Here is a 21,448-nt window from a genome sequence, read left to right on the forward strand (position 1 = left end):
CTGAAAGTATGTATGAAGAATGCTTTGTAAATCCAGAAAAAACCAATCAATCAAATATACTTTATTGTAAGAAAATGAAATATATCTTTCAAAGTTTTATAAGTAAAAAGTCTACCGGCTAAAATCCATATATAAAAAGAAACATAAAAACATTCAAGTTGAGCAAATACAATGATATGAAATGAGGATGTGAAATAAAACAAGCTTAAGCAATCATAAGAAAATATCAGCGGTTTGGAGCAAAAATATTATGTAAAACAGTAAGCCGATAAATGTGAGCTTGTTAGAATAGATCAAACATCAAGAGACAAAATGATCATCAAAATACTCCTGAACGGTGTAACAGACCCTGTCAACAAGTAGAATTTTAACTGCCTTACTGAATCTATTGGGCATTTTTATTTCTTTAGTTTGACCTGGTAGGTGTTTGAATAGTTTGATCTTATTGAACATAATTGAGTCTCTAATTAAAGAGTTCATGGAATTTGGCAGGGCAATGTTACTATTCTGGCTACGATATAGTATACAGAAATAGGGGTTATACAAGATGAATATTTTTTCTTTATTAACCATACCGTTTCCAAAATAAATAAGGCAGCTACTGTCAAGATACCGTGAGCTTTGAAAAGAATCTTGCACATATCCTTGGCAGTTGCTTTGCACATGTATGGGGCAACCCTTTTTTGAAGCACAAAAATCATTTGAAATAACTCTATGGTGCAAACTCCCCAGAAGGCAATTCCATATCTGATATGGGGATCTATGAGAGAAAAAAAAATATATTGACTTGACGCAAGCTTCATGCTCAAGTTTATTGTGTTATCCTGAAACTTCTATTTTTTGCCAATATTTATCTCTAGAAATTCATAATTATGTTTCATTCCAGTATTTAATTACTCAGGCAAATCTCAGGTGAGTCGCAGCTAGTTTCATTGATGTTGAAAGATAACTTATTGTATTTGCACCTTTCTTTAATTTTATTGACGTCTTTGGAAATGGCCTCCTGAAGAGTAAGGATGTCCTTATTATGCCTCAATATGGCGGTACCGTCAGCAAAGAGGGTGATCGTGGTCTTTATTTCTATGAAAGCACACAAATGCATCAACAGAAGCCAGCAGCAGTGTTGTTTCTGCAACCAAGTGTTGTCTAACCTTGCACTTGACTATACCGTAATGATGACAGCTAATGAGTCAGAAACACGTATCAATATCTGTCTACGGTTCGCATAATTTCTGAGTGCTTCGTCCATTAATTTTCCCTGCTTCTACATATATCCTCTCGTTAAATCATCATTTATATCGTATAGTGGATCCGAATATCATGCAGGTAGCTAAAGCTGACTTTAGTGATATTTCTAACCCGTGGTGACCTAAATGAAATCACAAAGTGCATCTGACTTCTGTTGATGACTCTGTGCATTTGTGTTGTTTCTGCAGCCAAGTGTTGCATAACCTTACACGTCTATACAGTACTGATGAAAGCTAATGAGCTAGAAACACCTGTCTGCGGTTTGCATAATTTCTGCGTGCTTTGTCCATTAATTTTCCCTGTTTCTGATTATATCAAATCCACTAGCTAAATTATCATCTATATCGTATACTGGATCCGAATATTATGCAGGTAGCTAAAGTTGCCTCGTGGTGACTTTAGTGATATCTCTAACCCGAGGTGACCTGACGGAAACCAAAAAGTGCAACTGGCTTCTGTTGATGACTTTGTGCATTTGTGTTGTTTCTGCAGCCAAATTTTGGCTGTACTGTACTGATGAGTGCTAATATATAGTCCGCTTTTTTTAGCTGATCCCACTATTGCTATCTCGGAAGCAGTAAGACCTACAAGGTCGGTGAAATTGACAATTTGCAATACAATAAAAATGCTTACTTAGTCTTTTGCATTTCACTCCAAAAACACCGACCTTGTGAAAGAAAGATTATTGAACAGTTGGAAAAACCCTATGAAAAAATGTATGTGGGGATATTCATTGATTGTTTTTCAATCCTTCACAGTAAATACATGTTTGATGAGAACAATATTACGAAATACAGAGTGTAAACTTCTAGCGTTACCATATGGTTTTTTTTTTTTTGAAGATTCTGGGAGAAATATATGAAACCTCATCATTTACAGATGAAAGTTATTTTTGAAAAAAAAGCAAGTATTATTGGGTTAATATAAATGAAATGACTATTGAAATGAAGTGTGTTATCAAGCATCAATCAATTCAATTCAATTTCAATTCAATTTATTTTTTAAAACCATTTTACATACAATCATTGATATCAAAACAATCAATAATGTGAAAATAAATAAAATAATGGATATTGGATAGTTGTACGAGTTTTTTTTTTTAAATGAATCGGTGAAGTCGACTCACGCTAGGCAAAATAGCCTGTTTTGTGATGTCAGCATGGCATTTGTACAATATCTTATGTAATTGTATTCAAATGGTAAGTGAAGTTTTCCTACATTTTTATGAATATAGAAAGAGGATAAGAGAGAGAATTTAAAATTAGGGTTCAAATGAGACTGGATAATTTGAATCATTTCGATTGGGGTATAACCGCTTATTGTGGTATTATTGTTAAATTTTGATAGTGATACACAATGTATACACAATGTAATCATAAGTAAGTATATATTTCAGTATGAAGTTGGAAATTTTTCTGGGTGATTATGTACACACTTTTTCGCCTCTTTTTTGAATAGTTTGAAGGATGTTATATCTTTTATATTTTTAGGTAAGAATTTGAATATTTTTGGACTTTAAAAGAAAAAAGAATTCTGGGTGACCGTTTTATTAAAGAATTCAGTTTTTACGTCCTGGTTCATTTTTGATCGAGTATCTCTTGAATGTTTCTGTGCGAAATCTGCTCGTTTATGAAACATTCTTATTAGGCAATGATAAATGTATAGTGAATGAATATTTAACATATAACTCTCTTGTTGAAAAGAGTCTATTTTTTTGAAGATCATTTTTGATAAAATGTTTTGAGCGGTTTGTAATGGGCTAATAGCATTTTTGAAAGGTGCCCCCCAAGCAGGAATACAATATTTTATTATAGATTCGACAAGAGAGGTATAGAGTATTATAAGATTTTTTTTACAGTATGTCACGGAGTTCATATAAAATGTGCATTAATACGCGGAGCCTTTTTGTTCCAAAGTTGATATGTTCCGTCCATTTTAGGTGCTGATCTAAAATAACTCGGAAGTATTTTATAGATGTGGTTTGTTCTATGGTCTGACAGTCGCAAGTATTTTGATTATCACAGTGCAGTATATGTATTTTTATTTTGTAGTTTTTGGGTTGATCACGAAGGGTGGGGAAAAAGATCAGATACGTTGTCTTGTTTCAATCAAATCAAATCAAAAATACTTTATTGTCAGAAGATTTTCTATCCCATCGACAAAGCTTTGTAGGTATAAATATAAGCATTGCTAATGGTGTATAGATAAAAACTGACAATTAATAAGGGTTACATTCAGTGATAGTTTGGTACTATTTAGCCACATCTATATTTTTTGTAAATTTGTTTCTACTGTCTCTCTTATTTCATGCCAAGATGTTCCCGTGTAAATTAGAGCAGTATCATCGGCATAGCATATTATATCGCCTATGAAATTGTTGATTTTTGTTATACTGTTAATGTAAATGAGAAAAAGTACCGGTCCCAAAATGGTCCCTTGTGGTATACCAATTTGTACAGTCAGTTCGCTACTTATTTCATTTCCAATTTTCACTCGTTGGATTCGATTTGATAGGTAGTTCTTCATCAAAGCCAAAGCATTGCCTCGAATACCATAGTTGTTCAATTTTTCCATCAATAGTTCATGGTCAACTGTATCGAAGGCCTTGGCCAGGTCCAGGAAAACGGCCAAGCATTTGGTTGACCTGTCCATGGCCTTCACAGTGGTTTTGAGAAAATCTATTATGGCATTCTCCGTGTTTGAATTTTTCAGGAATCCAAATTGCCTGTCAGTTATTATATGATGTTTATCCAGGAAATTAAGTAGTCTTTTTTTGACAGATCGTTCGAAAATTTTGGCTAGGGAATTTATGATAGATATAGGTCTGTAGTTATCAATTTGGGATTTTTTCCTGCTTTGAAAATTGGTGTTACATTGCTGATTTTCCATTGCCAAGGTATGACGCTCGTTGAGAATGTTTGATTGATGATGTGGACAAGGGGGACTAAAATGTTGGGATGAATTGATTTCAAAGTCTTCGAGTTTATTTTATCAGGTCCTGGTGCGGAGTTATTCTTTATATTTGCAATTATCATGAGTATTTCATTTTTAGTTGTAGGTTCCAAAAATATTGATTGATTAATTTGAGTATCGCATAAAAAGTTTTCGGGTAAGTTTGCCTTTGGTATTTTTTGGCTCATGTTTTCACCTATATCGACAAAGAATTTGTTGAATGCGTTCGATTTTGCTGCGTTATTACTAACGGTAATGTTTTTTTCTAATATGGTATCATTGTTTTCAATGTCTTTCTTTTTATCTTCACCTCGTATGTTATTTATTGTATTCCAGATTTTTTTAAAGTTTGTATCTGCATTATTTATTTGGGATTTGTAATAATCATTCTTTGTTTTCTTTAATAGGATATTCAATTTATTTCTGTATCTTTTCAATTCTGATTCTAAAACTGTTGAATACTCTTTCAGTAATTTTTTTTCAGATTATCACAATGCTTTATGGAGTTCACCAGGCCTACAGTAATCCAGGGTTTGATTTTGAAAAGTTTGAAACTTGATTTATTTTTAGATGTAGATGATGTTATGTGATCTTCAAGTTTACTAATAAATAAGTCATAGCTTTGCTGAGGGTCTGTTACTGACTTTCCCATGTTTCTGTTGAAAGTAAAGAAATTTTTTATGGTTGATTATTTTATTTATTTTATTATGGTAATCTTTGTGTTTTTTAGTTTATGAAAAGGTGAAGCATACAAATTGCGTAAAATGGTCTATCATATCTGTACAAAAAATTATAGATGAAATAGAAACATTTTTTTTTAAACTGTCTTGTCCTATGAAAATATGATCAATAGCCGAATTCGTATCTTTACTTAATCTGGTTGGTTTGTTTATATATGAAATAAAATCATTGGAACCTAGAATATTCAAGTAGTTGTTCGTTTCATTATTATGGATGTTTAATAAATTTATGTCTATGAATCCTAAATAAATTTCTACATTTTGTTTATTCAAGGTGGATAGGTAGTTTTCCAAGTCGTTAGTATAATCTGAGTTGTTTGTTGCTGGTGGTCTGTAATATGCTGTCAATCCTATTTTATTTTGCTTTAACAGATGGTTAATGGTGAAAGTAGCTCTTAGGAAACGATTGTCATTTATTTGCACTACTGTTACATCTGCTGATATGTGGTTTTTGATATATATCATGACCCCATCGCATTTATTTATAGTTGATTCATTATAGTATTGAGTATAGTTAGGGATTGTGAAGTTACTTACCAATTCAATTATTCTTTTTTCTGATAGGACAATTATTTCCAGTAATTCTTAAGCCATTTGTGTAAATAAAAATAGAATTTCAATATTTTCATCATCGACCTTGTTGACATTAATGTATCTATATGGCATCATAAAAATCATTGAGTTATATGTTGCAGTTACAGTTTATTGGTTTTCAAATATTTGGATATTAGGAAAAGTAAGCATTCATTCTTTTATTAGTGATCTTCAGATTTTTATCACATACAATCTCATTCATTCGAAAGATTATTTCATGAGAAAAAAGTTTTGAGATTATAATTTAAAGATATGGTAGTTTTCGTATGTATCATAAAACTTCAGATTGAATGAAAGAAAAAAAAAATTAAAACTATATTGAAATTTCAATAGTTATTGAATAAAAAATTATCAGCAAATGAATCATTCCCATAATCCAGAAACAGTATTGTTTCAAAATAGATCCCCGAGGTATTCCATAAGTCATAGTTTGTATGACTAGGATGAATACTTATTTCCTATTTCTATAACATGTTCTCTACTTTCCAGATTGTTATTGAGCTAATCTGATAATTTATCCATAACATACGTTTTCCATGTTTCATAGTATCAAATACTCGTTTCAGATCACAGTCTACACATCCAAAATCATATACTCGTCTTCGCCTATGTTGTTTTTCCATTATTCACTAATATTTAATAAGTTCTGCTGATTCCAACTTTGATATCTTTTCCAATCAGTTATAAATCTCTAGTAGCTAATGACAGATTGGGTAATATATTCAATATTTTTTGAATAACAAGCTATACCTACCTGAAAATATGACTCTTTTTCTAAACGGTCCATAAGCAACTCTAGAGAATCTACTGAAACAGGTGCTAATCCTGCAGTTTCTCTTCTTTCATTCATAATAGACAGCCAAGCAGTATCTTCTTCATCTACATCATACTCAACCTGAAATGGTAATAACTGTAAAAACTGTCCAAGTACAATATAAATATTGAATGAAACTTCAAAAGCAACTATAATGTGAAAAGTAATTTGAAACCATCACCAAAAAATTACCATCACATTTCTATTAAGTATATACAAGTAAAGAAAACACCAAAACAGAATGATGAAAAATATAAAAAATTGTTACAAATGATGTGTTATTATGTTAATAATATTGACTTCATATTGACTTCGTACGAAAGTATAAATTTTATTTTAGCACATTTAGGCATAATAAATCTTTGACATATCAAAAAACAAAGAAAATAATAATTTTAGAATAGAATTTATATGAGAGGTTGAATACTGATGATTGTTGGCATACCTACAAGAAAACTTCTATCTTCAAAAAAAATCATTAGGAAAAAGTTTTCCAGGTGGAAGAGCTTATCACATGCGCATATCTACCATTTTATATAAATTGTATTGTAATCTGAAATCTTTTATTATAAAATATTATACGTTACACAAAATCTTATATTCATGTTGGTATTAAGGCTGGATAGGACCGGATGTTTTTTTAACTTAAAAATAGAATATAGAAACTGTAGACTTTATTACCAAATGACTCATCTAATAATCTGGTGCCTTTACCCAATATAACATTTTTAGAATCTAACCACAGTGTTTGTTTGGAGTAATTAACAATATTTCTTATTGAATGTCAGATGTACTACCTTCCATACCTAAAAAAATGTTAACTGATTTGAAGCTTGAGAAAAGATAAAATGAACTAATGTGAAACAAAAGAATACTAGCACTACCATATTCAATAAGCAGGTGAAAAAATGAAAAAAAGGTCAAGAAATATTTTCTTAATACTATTTTACTTTTTTCTTCCTTTGATATCATGGAAATTGTATTTATATTTAAACCTATGCTCGGAATATTCATTAACCCTTTGTAAGGAACACTTTTCATTACTCATGTTTTTGAAAGTGTAAGAAAGTTACATTTTATTGATACTGTTTCACTTACATAAGAGAGATAAGTTTATTTTCAATATTTCATAATATATGTATACATATACAATAATAAAAAACTTCTAAATAGCCTTGAAAAGTGAAACTTACCAAGGCAACTCGTAAAAACGGATACACCCTTATGAAAACACAAGCTCATGCAGACACACACACTGACATAGTAACATATCGATAGTGAAAAAATCTTAAACAAAAATTTATGTAAAATCATTTTGAAATGCAATTGATGAAATATATATCATAGTTTATTGAAATTCATTATATCATAAAAAAAGATATAGAGCGTTCGTATAATTAGGCAGCTTATCAAATATAAAAGGATTTGAATACATAATTTTTTATTATATTGTTTTTTACTGGTTTTTTTATTGAAGAAGAACTTTCTTCATTCAGTAGGATATACTACAAAATATAAAATAGTAATACAAACATCGTTTCTAGACTAACAGTAATATAAAAAAAAGAAAAAAGTGTATACTAAAAATAAAATAATGTAAAGTATATAAATTTATGTGAACAAGATTGAGTGTGTTGAAATACATTCTGGAGATTTATAGTGGCTGGATATGTTTACTGATTCTCGTTTTAAATACATAAATTTTAAAGCACATGTTAATTTATTTCTTGTATCATACTCATAAGGGACCGTCCATTAATCATGTGAAGCTTGAAAGAGGAGAGGGGTTTAGCAAAAATTACGAAATATCACAAGGGAAAGGGGGGAGTAATAAGATATCATGTGAATTTATTTTTTCGTGAAACGCGCGATTTCTAAACCGAAAAGCGGCGTGTAGTGTAACTTTGGATCCCCGCGCGCCAACGTTGATCTTCAACAAAGCATAGTGCCAACAACTCACTTGCAAGATGTTCATCCAGTTGTTAGTGTTGAAGAAAATCTTGCTAATCTGTGGTCCGAGGATAATGTATATTGAAAAATATGTTCATGTACTAGTACAATATATGTTTTTTGCATGATGGCACCATTCTTTCAATATTACTTTTATGTAAGTCAAAAACAACTTGCAACCTTTTGGTCTAGACATTTCTGTCATGGCCCTTAATCTCAGAATAAAATTATTTGTGTATTTGAATGTATGTATTTGTGTATTTAATGTATTTAAAGATAATTCTAAAAATTTCAAGATTTTAAGGTAATAAAAAATACACCCGATTTTGGGTTAGAGGTTAGTCTTAAACCTCAACACATATCACAGAGGAAAAGGGATTGAGTTAAAAAATGCTGAAAAAAAACATCACGTGATTAATGGATGGCCCCCAATTATTCAATTGAACGTTTGATTTATTTTTTGAACATACATCAAAAGATTATTGAATTTTTTTTATGAATAACATATATCAAAATATATTCCCAGATAATGCTAGGAGAAACAATGATAAAAATAAAATAAAAACAACAATAAAAATTAATTGGCGCTCCAGGGCGACTTCATTAAAATATAATTAGCATATTAATTTTCAAAGAAATTTATTTGAAAAATTTTCTATTTTAGATTATCTGCAGAATATATTCAAGTTTATTTAGGTAGGTTCTACTCACTCAACCCCTGCCTAATTTTCCATATTCTAGTTGTGACTTGACCAGAGCAAAATAAAGTATATGCAGATGGTGAATACTCAAGAAAATATTTATATTCTGGCAGATTTTTCAATTTTTTCATTAAATATTTGACTGAAAGTCAAATTTTTTGTTTTTCAAAATTTATTGTTAATAAATTACTATTAAAATACCAGAAATATACTCCTATATTATCAATGATTAATATTCTGAATTGGATGACAGTAAAAGATAGATTACAATATTTTCTAATATTCATATTTAAAATACTCACTGGAAAAGCACCACTTCACTTCAATGAATTCATTACATATAACCATCATATACACAAATACGATACAAGAGGAAAAGATGACTTGCTTGTCCCATGAACTAACCTTGCAAGAACAATGAATTCTATATTTCACAGAGGACTCTTTGACTATAACAAGCTTCCTAATGAAATTAAACAAAGTAACACCCTCCAACTCTTCAAACGCTCCTTATGTCAATATCTACGGGCACAATATTATTCCAATTGAGTTGTTCATCATTCTTCTCTCTTTTCTCTCTATTAATCTCTTCATCATTTACTACTGCTATGTTTTACACACTATATGCTACTCTATAGGTCTTATATATTTTAGTTTTTTTTTGTATTTTGTTTAATAACTGATATATTTGTATAATATTTATGTATACTAGGACATCTATTTCTAATAAATCTATTTCTATATTAAACCAACCCTTGTTGTTTTTGAAATCCGTTTCCAGACTTCACTGTAAATATTAATAAATTTAACTTGTTGATTTATATTTTGCAAACGACTTTCCATTAGAATGAATTCAGGTTCCACGAAATCCAATTGCTTGTAATTGTTCCAAAAGTAATGAATGGCTGACTGTATCAAAAGCTTTAACTAAATAAAAAAACTAGACAAGGCTAGATCAAGAAAAACAAAGTTGAACATGCCTGAGAAAACAGACCAATGAAAATTTGACAATAAAGTGTTACTTGAATACATAGAAAATTGATAATTTATCATCAAATAATTGATATACATTATTTATTTAGTAGTGTGACAAATTTTATTCTGTGTGGACTTATATTTTCTTAATCCATATAGGGTTTCTGAGAAAAAAATTATTTAATTATTTTTCGATTCTGTATTTGAAAATTTCTTGAATATTTTTGGTAAAGTAGATATCAATGTGATAAGGTGAGTAATTCTTGATTACATTCAAATCACCATTTTTGTAAATGGGTGAATTATTCCAATCTTACTGAACAATTCTTGGTTTATTTAATTGTATGAAAAGGTTAAATTAAAAACAAAATGTTTAGATAAACTAAGAGTGTCGCTCTTCTATACTTTTGTTTTAGGTAATATAAAATTTTGATTAAATTTATAATCCTAGAATATAATAAACCAATATAATCTTTATATAAACTCAAAACATATGTACTTTTATACACCAAACTTATTTTTACTTTATCTCTTACTTTTGCTTTAAAAAAAAATGTCATAATATAAATCAATTGAAGCATTCATAGCCACAGTATGGTGAACGAAGTAAAAGTGAAAGTTTGGTATACAGATCAGCCAAAACTCTTCTATTTTAGTATATTATTTTTCTTCAAATTGAAAGAGGTATATTTTCAGGAGAGATTATTTTTTGGAAAAAAAAGGTTTCAGCTTTCTACTTCCCCATTTTCATACAAAAAAATGTGTAAAACTTCCAAACAAAGAAAGAAAAGCTCTCATATTCATTCATTTATCTTAGGATGCAAATTTGTGTGCTTTTGAGAAAACAATATCATTATCCATCTTGGTTAAAAAATTATTTTGATTTTTTTTGTGAATTTTAGTTCGGTTTAGTCAGTTGAGAAATTATTTGGAAATTAAACTATCTTACTTCTCCATCTAATTCTTCTGTACTTTTTTCGATAAATCGAATGTATGCGTTGGGTCTTGAAGGTGCATCGCATATATTATAATCTTCCAATTCTCTGTAACTAGCTTGTGGAAGTTGAGTAACAGGTTGCGAGACTAAAAAAACAAATAATTATTTTTTTTTCTTCAATTATATAACTAGAAAATAGTAATTAATTCACCTTGATCTTCAAGCTTTATTTCAGTGACTTCATCATCAGAAAAATCATCTTTTGAGATCACATCTATGGGTTCATTGATATTCCACCTGCAACCTACTCCATTGACTTCAAACTGTACCATTTTTTGGGCTTCTTCAAAAGTTAAAGGTTCTGGAGCATGTTGTGTTGGGGGTACCTTAACTTTCGTTAATCTATTTCTTCCTGAAATATTTCATTTCAAAATTCACAGCTACATTCATAAAAAAAATAACATCAGATATTATTTATGAAAGAACTCTCTATATCGGAAAAATTTTTATTCAAACAGCTCACAATATTCTAAAAAAATTCATTGAACTTATAAAATTATGTCCGCAGATCATGAATCTGAATCTTGGTGCACCAGTCTATTGTCTACTTTTGAAAATGCAGTCAATCAAAAGTATTAAAAAAACAACTAAGTATTTCAGAAACTCACTTTCTCTAATGAAAACTTATAAAATAAAACATTTTTACAACTACATGTTGCAGATCTTTTTTCATTCGCCACTTCCATTTTATTTCTCGAAAAATTTCCTCAAATGGTATCTTTTCCAGCAAACTACATCATAATTGTTTATGAGTGACACTTTTACAAGATGAGTTTTCATTGTTTCCGTTGGTAGTGTTACAAAAGTAAATTAGAATGAATAACATGTTGTAAAATCAAAGGGCAACAGATGTGAGAAATGTCATAATTTTTTTTTTTGGAATATGCCTTCCATAATTGATTCCATATTTATAGTTCGTGAAGTGTGTCATTTAAAAGAAGGCCATATTGATAAAATGCAAATATTTGCGGAAACGAACAAATAGATATGTTCTGCTAAAGCAAAGTTAAGTAAAATTTACGAAATTTGGCAAGATAACTTGACTTTGTTTTTTCAATATTGCCAACAAATAATAATAATATCATAGAAAGCATCATTTAAAAGGAAAAAGATTATTTGGTGACAAAAGAGTTTTGCATTGTGTGAAAACTTTTTAAATAGGATAATAAAGGTATGCAGCATGCAATTGTGTGTATGCAAAATATGTAAGTCTATTTACTCAAATTATATGAAAGAACTAAAGCTTACAATCAACTAAGGAATATTCCGGAAAACTACAAAATATAGTCTTCTTCTCTACTTCTATGTCTAGTCCTACTGAAACGACTCTGCAGGATAATCAACCTGACGATATTGAGAAACAATATAATAGAACCAATTCCATAAGATTACTAATATTTTGGAAAAATGAAACCAAACTTTGGTTTAATAATAATATGTTATTTCCACAAAGACAATATAGGGAACTGTCAACACAATAAGATAGAGATAATAAAAATTAATTGTAAAAATGAAATGAGGCGATAGTAAAAGAAGAACAGACCTGAGAATTATTGAAAGATTTTGTTAGTGTATAACAACAACTTTCTAACAAATATGCTTTTAGTATTTGTTTAAAAGTATACATTTACTTCCAAGCCTTCACACATTCAGGAAGATTATTGTAAATTTTTTAATCAATGTGTTCTGGCCCAAAATAAGTCACTTTTAATTTCGCAATTGACACATGGAACTGGTTTTTGATTCTCGTATTGTGGTGATAATTACGTTGATGTAAAATTTGAATTATTCATTTTTAAACACATCCAAACAAATCCTATGTGAATTGCTACTTTCGCACAGGCACTGCTCTTAGAGCACTTCGAGGATTTTCCTGTAGTCCTTGTTTTGTTCTAAAAAAAAATCCTATTTGATGCCGTTGAGACAAGATGGCAAATTTGAGAAGAATTTCTATGTTACAAATTATTGAAATCGCAGTTGATAAATATATATCAAATTTTCATAGAAGACGAAATGACAAAATTAGTTTCTGAATTGTTTTTTATCGCTAGGTGATTAAAAATCAAGTAAACTATATAGTGAAATATAGAATTGGCACCAGGCTAGATGTTGGACAAATTCATATAACTAGCATGGCTCAAGAAAATGCCGCCTACTCTAGAACAAAGAATTACAGCTTATCAAAAAAAATTGTGTAACAGCGAGCACAGAATAATAATAATGAGCAAATAAGTACCATATGAAATTATATTTCTTTTTGAACAATGAAAAATAAAATTCATTAGTTAATAAAAAAACCTAATAAATATTATTTGGGACCTAAACCTTCTTTCTCATTAATGAATGAGGAGCAGATGACATTGAGGGGAGAGTATTGTGGCGATACATCTTTTTTGTAGTTGCAATCAAATTTTATTATTTTTTGATTACCCTATATGAAAATGTCAAGATTGACAGTGAGTTAATAGATTTATTGGAAGTTTTCAAAAAAAAATCTCCAAAGAATTAATCTAAAGTATTCTGTATGTTTTCGACACTTTTTGAAGCAAATCCATTCTGTCAAAGTAACCATATACAATTTCAAGTTTGTATGAATGCATTCTGTTATATAATTGATAGTATTTCAAACTGACAGTGTAGAAGTATCCCTTGCATATGCTACTACTAAAATTCACAAAAGGAATGTTTTCTTCCAAAACTCAGGGTCTAATATTATAATGAAAATGATTCTTGTATGTGGAATTTTATTTCTATAGTTTCCATGAATGATATGTTTCAATAACTATGTATTTTTTTCTTATCTTTTTCAGAATTCTATTTATTTATTTTTTTTAGATTAGAGAAAAAATAGAAAGCCGAAGGTTTTCCAAGTATCAATTATTCATTATTCAAAAGTGTCAAACTTTCATTAAAAATTACACACCTTTTTTGTTCCTTGGAGAATTCGTAGTCACTGGTGGTAATGGTGTTGGATTATCATGATCAAAACTTTTCAAGTGATATTGTAATCCACAAACTGATTTATATGATCTTGCACACTTCTGAATAGGACATGTATAAGGAGGTCCATGATCAGCCCTTACTTTTCTGCAGTGTTCAAGAATATCGAAGTCTATTCCCATATTATTTGGGTATAGTTCTGCTTTTCTAACTGCGATTAATCTTGATACTTGAGTATTTATAAAATAAAATTTCTAATAATTGTTTACATTCGAATTATGCATCATATCATGATTTTCTACTATTGTCTATTGTCACTCGTCAACTGTCAATCGTAAGTGTTTTTATTCGCCGTTGAGCTAAGTCACAAAGCCATACCACCTCATCCTTCAGTAAGAAAGAAAATGTTTTCAATAATGGCGTTGAAACTTTTTTTTTACTTGTAATTCATTTATTCATAAATACAATTATTTACATTTACGTGTCATAAAATTATGAAAATAAGAAAATAAAAAAACACATTAGAAAATTTTGAAAAATAGGTAGATTTGAGGCTTAGGTTGGTAGACAGGTAGACTGAGGGCAAAGTTGGTAGATCTACCTAAAAGTTGGTAGATGTGGCAACACTATATCTAGGTCTAGGCTCCCACTCTTGTGCCGATCGTTGTCACACTTGTCAACGAATCAGTCCGACGCCGTCATCAATCACGACTCCGGAAAATCACAGTGATTTTGAGCTGTGACTTTACCGGAGCAGTCACGGTTAGTCACAGTCCTTAAAAATCCTGTCACACCACATCTCTAATTGTCAGTGTTGCCACTGTTTGGTTATTCATAAAAAGTTTTGGCTTTTGTCCATAGCACAGATTATTTAATCTGTGTCCATAGAAGAACATTTGGTTTAGGCAGATAAATATCCAAACTTGTGGAAAAATTCAAAAAAAATACAGAAAGCGAATTGACAAATTAAATAGTAACAGACGATAGTAGTAAGAGATGACTAACGAGAAAAGTTTGTTGAATATATTTATTTATTTGTTCCAAAACGGAACTTAGTAATAGAGAGCTAATTATAAGAAATGAGTAATAGGCAAAAAAATAAGAAGAAGAATTGATAAGAGATCGAAAAAATAGGTTTGGTTAAACTAAAAACTAAAGTCTAAACTCCAGTTACAACTAATTTCAAGCCCCCTGCAGCATTTCGCCGTTTTATAGATTTAGATTAGCAGTTATATTCATTGTTGAAAAGTTGGCATTTTCTAGGAATTCATGGACAGTTTTCATCGGTTTTTTTTTAATGGTGGTATTAAAATCACCGGTATCAAAAACATAGCAGAGAAAGGCAAAAAACAATGACTACGAAATCTGGTAGCGGTGCCGACAGCGTTTATAATTCCAAATGGTTTGCATATAAAAACATGCACTTTTTTTACAGACTGTGGCTAGTTATAGTTATATTTATTAATATGTATTTCCTTTGCCGCTCCGGTGACCTCGTCCCTTCAAATGTATGGTAAGGTTCTCAGGTTGAATCATAATTCTTCAGATACACTGTTTTTTGTTTATATATTTTGGAAACAAAGTTATACCTAGTTTGTGAAACACATCAATAAGAAAAGTTGAGAGTCTAATCAATGTGAAAAACTAGTTTCATTTATGATGCAATGTAAATGTAAAGAATAGAAAAGTGATGCTAATGCGACGAATTCATTTTGCTGTGGATTATTAAAACCAATATATTAGTATCTATGATGAAGATTCAGGAATTTATATTTAATTTTGTATCATAAAAACCATAAAAGAAAAGTCAAATGACTTCGACCAATAAAAGATCGGATTGAAGATGAATAAATGAAAAAGGTGAAAAAGGATGTTTCACCTTTTTGAAAACTATATACTCAGGCAATCAATTGAAAAAATCAGTAGATAATACTTTCAATTTTGAATGTAAGCAAAAATTACTAACAACAACGTGGGTACATCCTCTCAAATAGAAACATTAGGAATATATTTCCGATGAAAAACAAAACATTCTGAATGAATAATGTCATTGAAAACTAATACAAATATTTTTTTCTTCAGAATAGGCAATAAAAAAATTATTGAATTTCATTAGTTCAGACTTCCATTGTCTAATATGATATAATATGATTTTAAATTCCTGATAGAACGAATACAATTGAAAATAAAATGAAAAAACCCTGAAATGAGATTAAAATAAAATAAATTACAAGCAATAAATTGAAAATGGAACAATTAAACAAAAAAATGAAATAAAAATTGAAAGATTTCAAGCCAAGTTACTTCACGATATTTCAATTGTTTTTATCCCCTATCGCCTATTCCCTCTCTCGGCTTCACCGGTTTTGCGGGAGATAACCGTTTGCCGGGAGTTGGCCGGTTTCCGCTTGATTGTGAGTTTCCATATGCTGCATATCTCTACGTATATATATATATATATATATATATATATATATATATATATATATATATATATATATATATATATATATATATATGTATATATATCAAGTTACGAGCCCTCGAAGTTACAAAATGAAAAATGTTTTTCTTTGATAACTTTTCAAGTGAATATTCAAAATCATCCAAATTTTGGTAATTGACTAAACAAATGAATTTCGTCGATGAGCTTTCATGCAGGAGTCAGTTGTTTTGCTACAAAGTCAGGAAGGGACTACCCCCGTTGGTCCACACCCCAAAACTTTGAAATGACAGATATTTTTCAACAAAATAAGGTTACTTGGACAATTTTATGAATAAAAGTACTCGTGTGGAAAGTCGATCGGAGCAACGAGTCTTGATAAAAATGTAGTTCTACTCGACGACATCAAACCCGCTCGTCCACCATTATTTGAAATGAATAATTATCAAAGCAGAAATAATAATGATAACGTTAATTCAACAACATTTATAACAGGAATAATACAAATTATGCTAAAATGAAGTCGTAAACAAAAAGTACAGTACCTATAGGGAAGTTTAAGTCACAATTGTGATAGCAGATATTTTTTCAAAAGAAATATCAAGTTCTGTAGATTCGTGGTGTTTTTAAACTAACAAGCTACTCTACTATGAAATATCGAATTCATTCCATATTTTGTATGTACATAATACGTGTGGAATAATCACGTTTCGTGTTGATCAGTTATCTGAATCTCATGAAACTCAACATTCGAATGTTTCAAATTCTTCTTCACAGCTAAACTGTTGAGGAGTTTCACTGATAATTATAATTTTATGGGAGAAATTCTTTAACACGAATCTAAATTTAGCTGAAAAAACGCACATCGGAAAAAATATTAACTATACTAATAAAAAGCAAACGAATGAACTACAGAAACGGCTGCACATGATCAGGTGAAAAATATCCGGGGCAATAATTATGTTCCATTTCTTTCACAGATGTTGACAAAAAAACCTTTTAGAAAGTTTTGATAAAAAATGAGAAACTGGAATGCGATTTTGTTTTGTTGAGTGGTGCGTTGTCATATGACTATCATTGTATTGTCAATATTCTATAGGATATTTTGAATTTTTTTGATATGGCCGAACAGTTTACATTCAATGAATATGTAGATATGCATGTATTTTATGGACGAGCATTTTGTAATGCTGCAGAAGCTCGTCGTCTGTATTCCGAGCATTTTCCCAATCGACCGGTACCGTCAAGAGAAACATTCGAGCGTGTCGATCGCAGCTTGAGGGAGACAGGTATGTAATAATTGATAATTAATTTGAGCACGTTGTTTTATTTCGATATTATTGTAGGTACAGTTTTGCCAAAACGTGGTGGTGAGGGCGCTCCTAGGACTGTACGTACCGTTGTATTGGAGGAAAATATTTTGGAAGCCGTCGCTGATGATCCTTCAATGAGCATCAGAAATCTATCAGAACAGTTCCATACATCCAAGTCCACTATTCATAGAATAATTAGGGAACAACTGCTCCACCCATTTCACATCCAGAAGGTACATGCCATGACACCTCAAGATTTTCCAGCACGACTGGAATATGCCAATTGGTTCATGGATAGGCGCAGAGAGGATATGACTTTTATTAATCGAGTTTTATTCACTGATGAAGCAGGTTTCAGTAGAGATGGAGTTATCAACTCTCATAATCTCCATATATGGGCCGAAGAAAATCCCCATGGGATATTGCAAACCAAACACCAACGGAAATTCAACGTGAATGTTTGGGCTGGTATCATAGGAAACCATCTTATAGAACCATTCGTTCTACAGGACCGATTGAATGGAGAACGTTATTTGGAGTTCATTCAGACCGATTTGAATGGACTTTTGGAACATGTTCCATAGCAAACCCGAAGAGATATGTGGTTTATGCATGATGGCGCTCCTCCTCATTTTAGTTTGATTGTGCTTGACCATCTGAACCATATTTTCCACAATAGATGGATTGGTAGAGGTGGGCCATATTCATGGCCATCGCGGTCTCCGGATTTAAATCCATTGGATTTCTTTCTGTGGGGGCATCTAAAAAGCCTTGTTTACGCTACACCTATTCACACAAGAGATGCATTGTTGAATAGAATAACATTACATTGTGAAGCCATACGAAACGACCCTGGAATGCTATTTCAAGTACAGAGAGGGTGTCTTCGCAGTCTAAGAAAATGTATAGAGAGAGAAGGTGGTCATATCGAGCAGTTTCTGTAGCGGATTTTTCATTTCTGTTTGCTTTTGAGTTTTGTTAGTTAAACGTGTTTGCATTATAAAAATTCGTTATGAACATTTTACCTATCATTTCCATTTTCCTTAAAAACTAATATTTTCGAATAATGGTAGACATCTCAGGATAAATGTTGTTGAATTAACGTTATCATTATTATTTCTGCTCTGATAATTATTCATTTCAAATAATGGTGGACGAGCGGGTTTGATGTCGTCGAGTGAAACTACATTTTTATCAAGACTCGTTGCTTCGATCGACTTTCCACACGAGTACTTTTATTCATAAAATTGTCCAAGTAACCTTAATTTGTTGAAAAATATTGAAAAATATCTGTCATTTCAAAGTTTTGGGGTGTGGACCATCGGGGGTAGTCCGTTCCTGACTTTGTAGCAAAACAACTGACTCCTGCATGAAAGCTCATCGAAGGAATTCATTTGTTTAGTCAATTACCAAAATTTGGATGATTTTGAATATTCACTTGAAAAGTTATCAAAGAAAAACATTTTTCATTTTGTAACTTCGAGGGCCCGTTACTTGGTAACGAAAGATTTTAGGAAAAAAAGTTATATGAAGTACTGGTGATATTTTGACCCCATCTATACATTCCCGAGAGGAAAAGAGGAAGTCCAGGGACACCCTGTATATATATATATATATATATATATATATATATATATATATATATATATATATATATATACCGTCAATACCGGGCAGGCGGTTCTCGATTGAAGACAATATGTCGATAGTCATCTTCATTTTTATCAGGTTGGAAACTTTTCCCTTACCCTGTAAACGTAGGACACCAAACCAAAAAACTAACAAACATCTTCAAGCCATTGAACATCAACATCACATATAAGCCAAACACGAAAATAACGCAAAAAATAAACAGCTATGAAAAAGAAGATAAAAACCAAAACGGGATATACAGTATATAATGCTCGGACTGCAACATATTGTATATAGGCCAAACCAAGAAAAAACTGATCCAAAGGTACAATGAGCACAAAAAGTCATACATAAATCCAATAGCATATAAATCAAACCTCGCAACACACGCCATACAAAACAAATATAACTTTCCCCCACCAGAGTACATAAAACTCATTAAACAAGTCAATAAGGGAAACCGCATGGACATTTGGGAAAACTTAAACATCCATAAATTTAACATTCAAAAATCACTTATCGAGGAACAAGTACAAACACGTAACAGCACACCTAGATAATGACAATTGAGATTTTGTCGAAACGTTGGTGAAATTAAAGATAATATCACATACACGGATCAAATACCCGGAAAAACCAGTTCAGTTCAATTAACTCGAAGATTCTCCCATACGGAGAAAATACACAGAACACGGAGCGAAACCCGAGAAAACAGCTCATCATATATATATATATATATATATATATATATATATATATATATATATATATATATATATATATATATATATATATATATATATGAAATATATATATATATATATATTTCAATATTAAATTCTACAAAAAGGATTGAAGCTTTATATCTTCTATTAATTATCTGCGAGCGCTTTCGATAGTTGGTAGTACTGTCATTTTCTAGGCACTCCTCAAACTGCAGTTTGTGGTGTCATTTAACTCGGCGTGAGAGTTTATCCTTGTCTAATCTGCTCCTCTGCAGATGGTTGTCTCTGTCCTCTGTAAATCGTAAATTCTTTCCTCTGTGACAGTGTACTTCAAAATAAATCTGGATATAGTCGATTGAACCTAAAAAGTAATAAATATTTGGCAAAAAGTAACGGATTTCTGAAAAAATTTAGCCTGCGGTGGGCCCTTTGATACTTTAAAAACCTATTACTTTCTATCACTATGGATTTTTTTTTAGCCCTCATGCAACACCGGCTAAGTGCTTTTGGTTGGTAGTCAGTGTTGGAAAGTTGGTATTTCATTAGTTTTCAGTTTTCTAGAAATCTTGGCGTGAGGCCGTGGAGTTTACTGTGTGAAAGTGAATTATACGTGGGAAATATAGTTTAATCACAAAATTGTTATATTTTTAATAATTGTTCAATTCTATAGTAAATCAAAATGATTGTTGATCATGTGGATGCATTTAAAACTTGGTTAACAGCTGTGCTGAAGCCGATGTAAGTTGACCCCTATTTCTGTTATTTTTATTAAATTTTTATAAACAAGAATATAGCTACCACTAATAGTGTTACATCACCTATTAACACTACTTAATTCTAAAACAAATTAGAGATTATTTTGAATATTTTCGATAGGTAACCTAACTTCTGTAATATATTTATTTTTGATCAGGTGCGATGCTGATCCAGCAGCTCTAGCGAAGTATGTTTTGGCACTTATAAAAAAGGACAAATCTGAAGACGAACTTAGGAAAAGTATGGTTGGACAGCTTGACGTTTTTCTCGAAGGAGGTTAGTGTTCTATTTATAATTTGCACTCCTGTGTTATATGACAAATTATATATGCAACATGAAGTTAATTATTTCAAGTTGAGAATAAGATTTGATAAAAAACTCTATGAAAGTTAAATTGAGTGAGGCTGTTGATATATTTTAATTATCAATTGAGCTTGATCATTTCAACAAGGTGCAGAGGTAGGTAAAGAACTTATATGTTATAATTCATTTTAATAAAATATATGTGCCTATAAGCAAACAATTTGTACAAATACATTTATTCTGACAGTTTTGATCTGTTTGAAAAAAGGATTGAAAATAATTTATTTAATGATGATAGAAATAGTTTCATTCCTATTTTTGAAGATATTGAAACTGTTGACGAGACGCCTTGAGGGAGGTGGGAG

At 30.7% G+C, this 21,448-nt stretch overlaps 2 protein-coding genes across 2 annotated transcripts in view; one reads left to right on the forward strand and one right to left on the reverse strand.

Moving 5' to 3' along the window:
• Positions 1 to 14,233, reverse strand: part of Br140 (bromodomain-containing protein 140) — a 95,732-nt gene extending 81,499 nt beyond the window's left edge. Inside the window, exons 1-4 of the mRNA XM_074178501.1 lie at positions 13,895 to 14,233; positions 11,123 to 11,323; positions 10,924 to 11,057; positions 6,289 to 6,429 (exon numbers count right to left, since the gene is read on the reverse strand). Of these exons, the coding sequence (XP_074034602.1) occupies positions 6,289 to 6,429; positions 10,924 to 11,057; positions 11,123 to 11,323; positions 13,895 to 14,093 (675 nt within the window). The 5' untranslated portion in view covers positions 14,094 to 14,233. The remainder of the gene's footprint in view (positions 1 to 6,288; positions 6,430 to 10,923; positions 11,058 to 11,122; positions 11,324 to 13,894) is intronic.
• A 6,097-nt stretch (positions 14,234 to 20,330) lies between these two features.
• The window catches only part of swm (Zinc finger protein swm), a 65,486-nt gene continuing 64,368 nt past the window's right edge, over positions 20,331 to 21,448 (forward strand). Inside the window, exons 1-3 of the mRNA XM_074178502.1 lie at positions 20,331 to 20,392; positions 20,578 to 20,762; positions 20,938 to 21,056. Coding sequence (XP_074034603.1) covers positions 20,704 to 20,762; positions 20,938 to 21,056 — 178 coding nt within the window. The 5' untranslated portion in view covers positions 20,331 to 20,392; positions 20,578 to 20,703. The remainder of the gene's footprint in view (positions 20,393 to 20,577; positions 20,763 to 20,937; positions 21,057 to 21,448) is intronic.

This window comes from Leptinotarsa decemlineata, unplaced genomic scaffold (genome assembly GCF_025532065.1).
Source record: "Leptinotarsa decemlineata unplaced genomic scaffold, Ldec_3_MD MMD2_tig00003902_RagTag_RagTag, whole genome shotgun sequence".
Classification (NCBI taxonomy): Eukaryota; Metazoa; Arthropoda; class Insecta; order Coleoptera; family Chrysomelidae; genus Leptinotarsa; species Leptinotarsa decemlineata.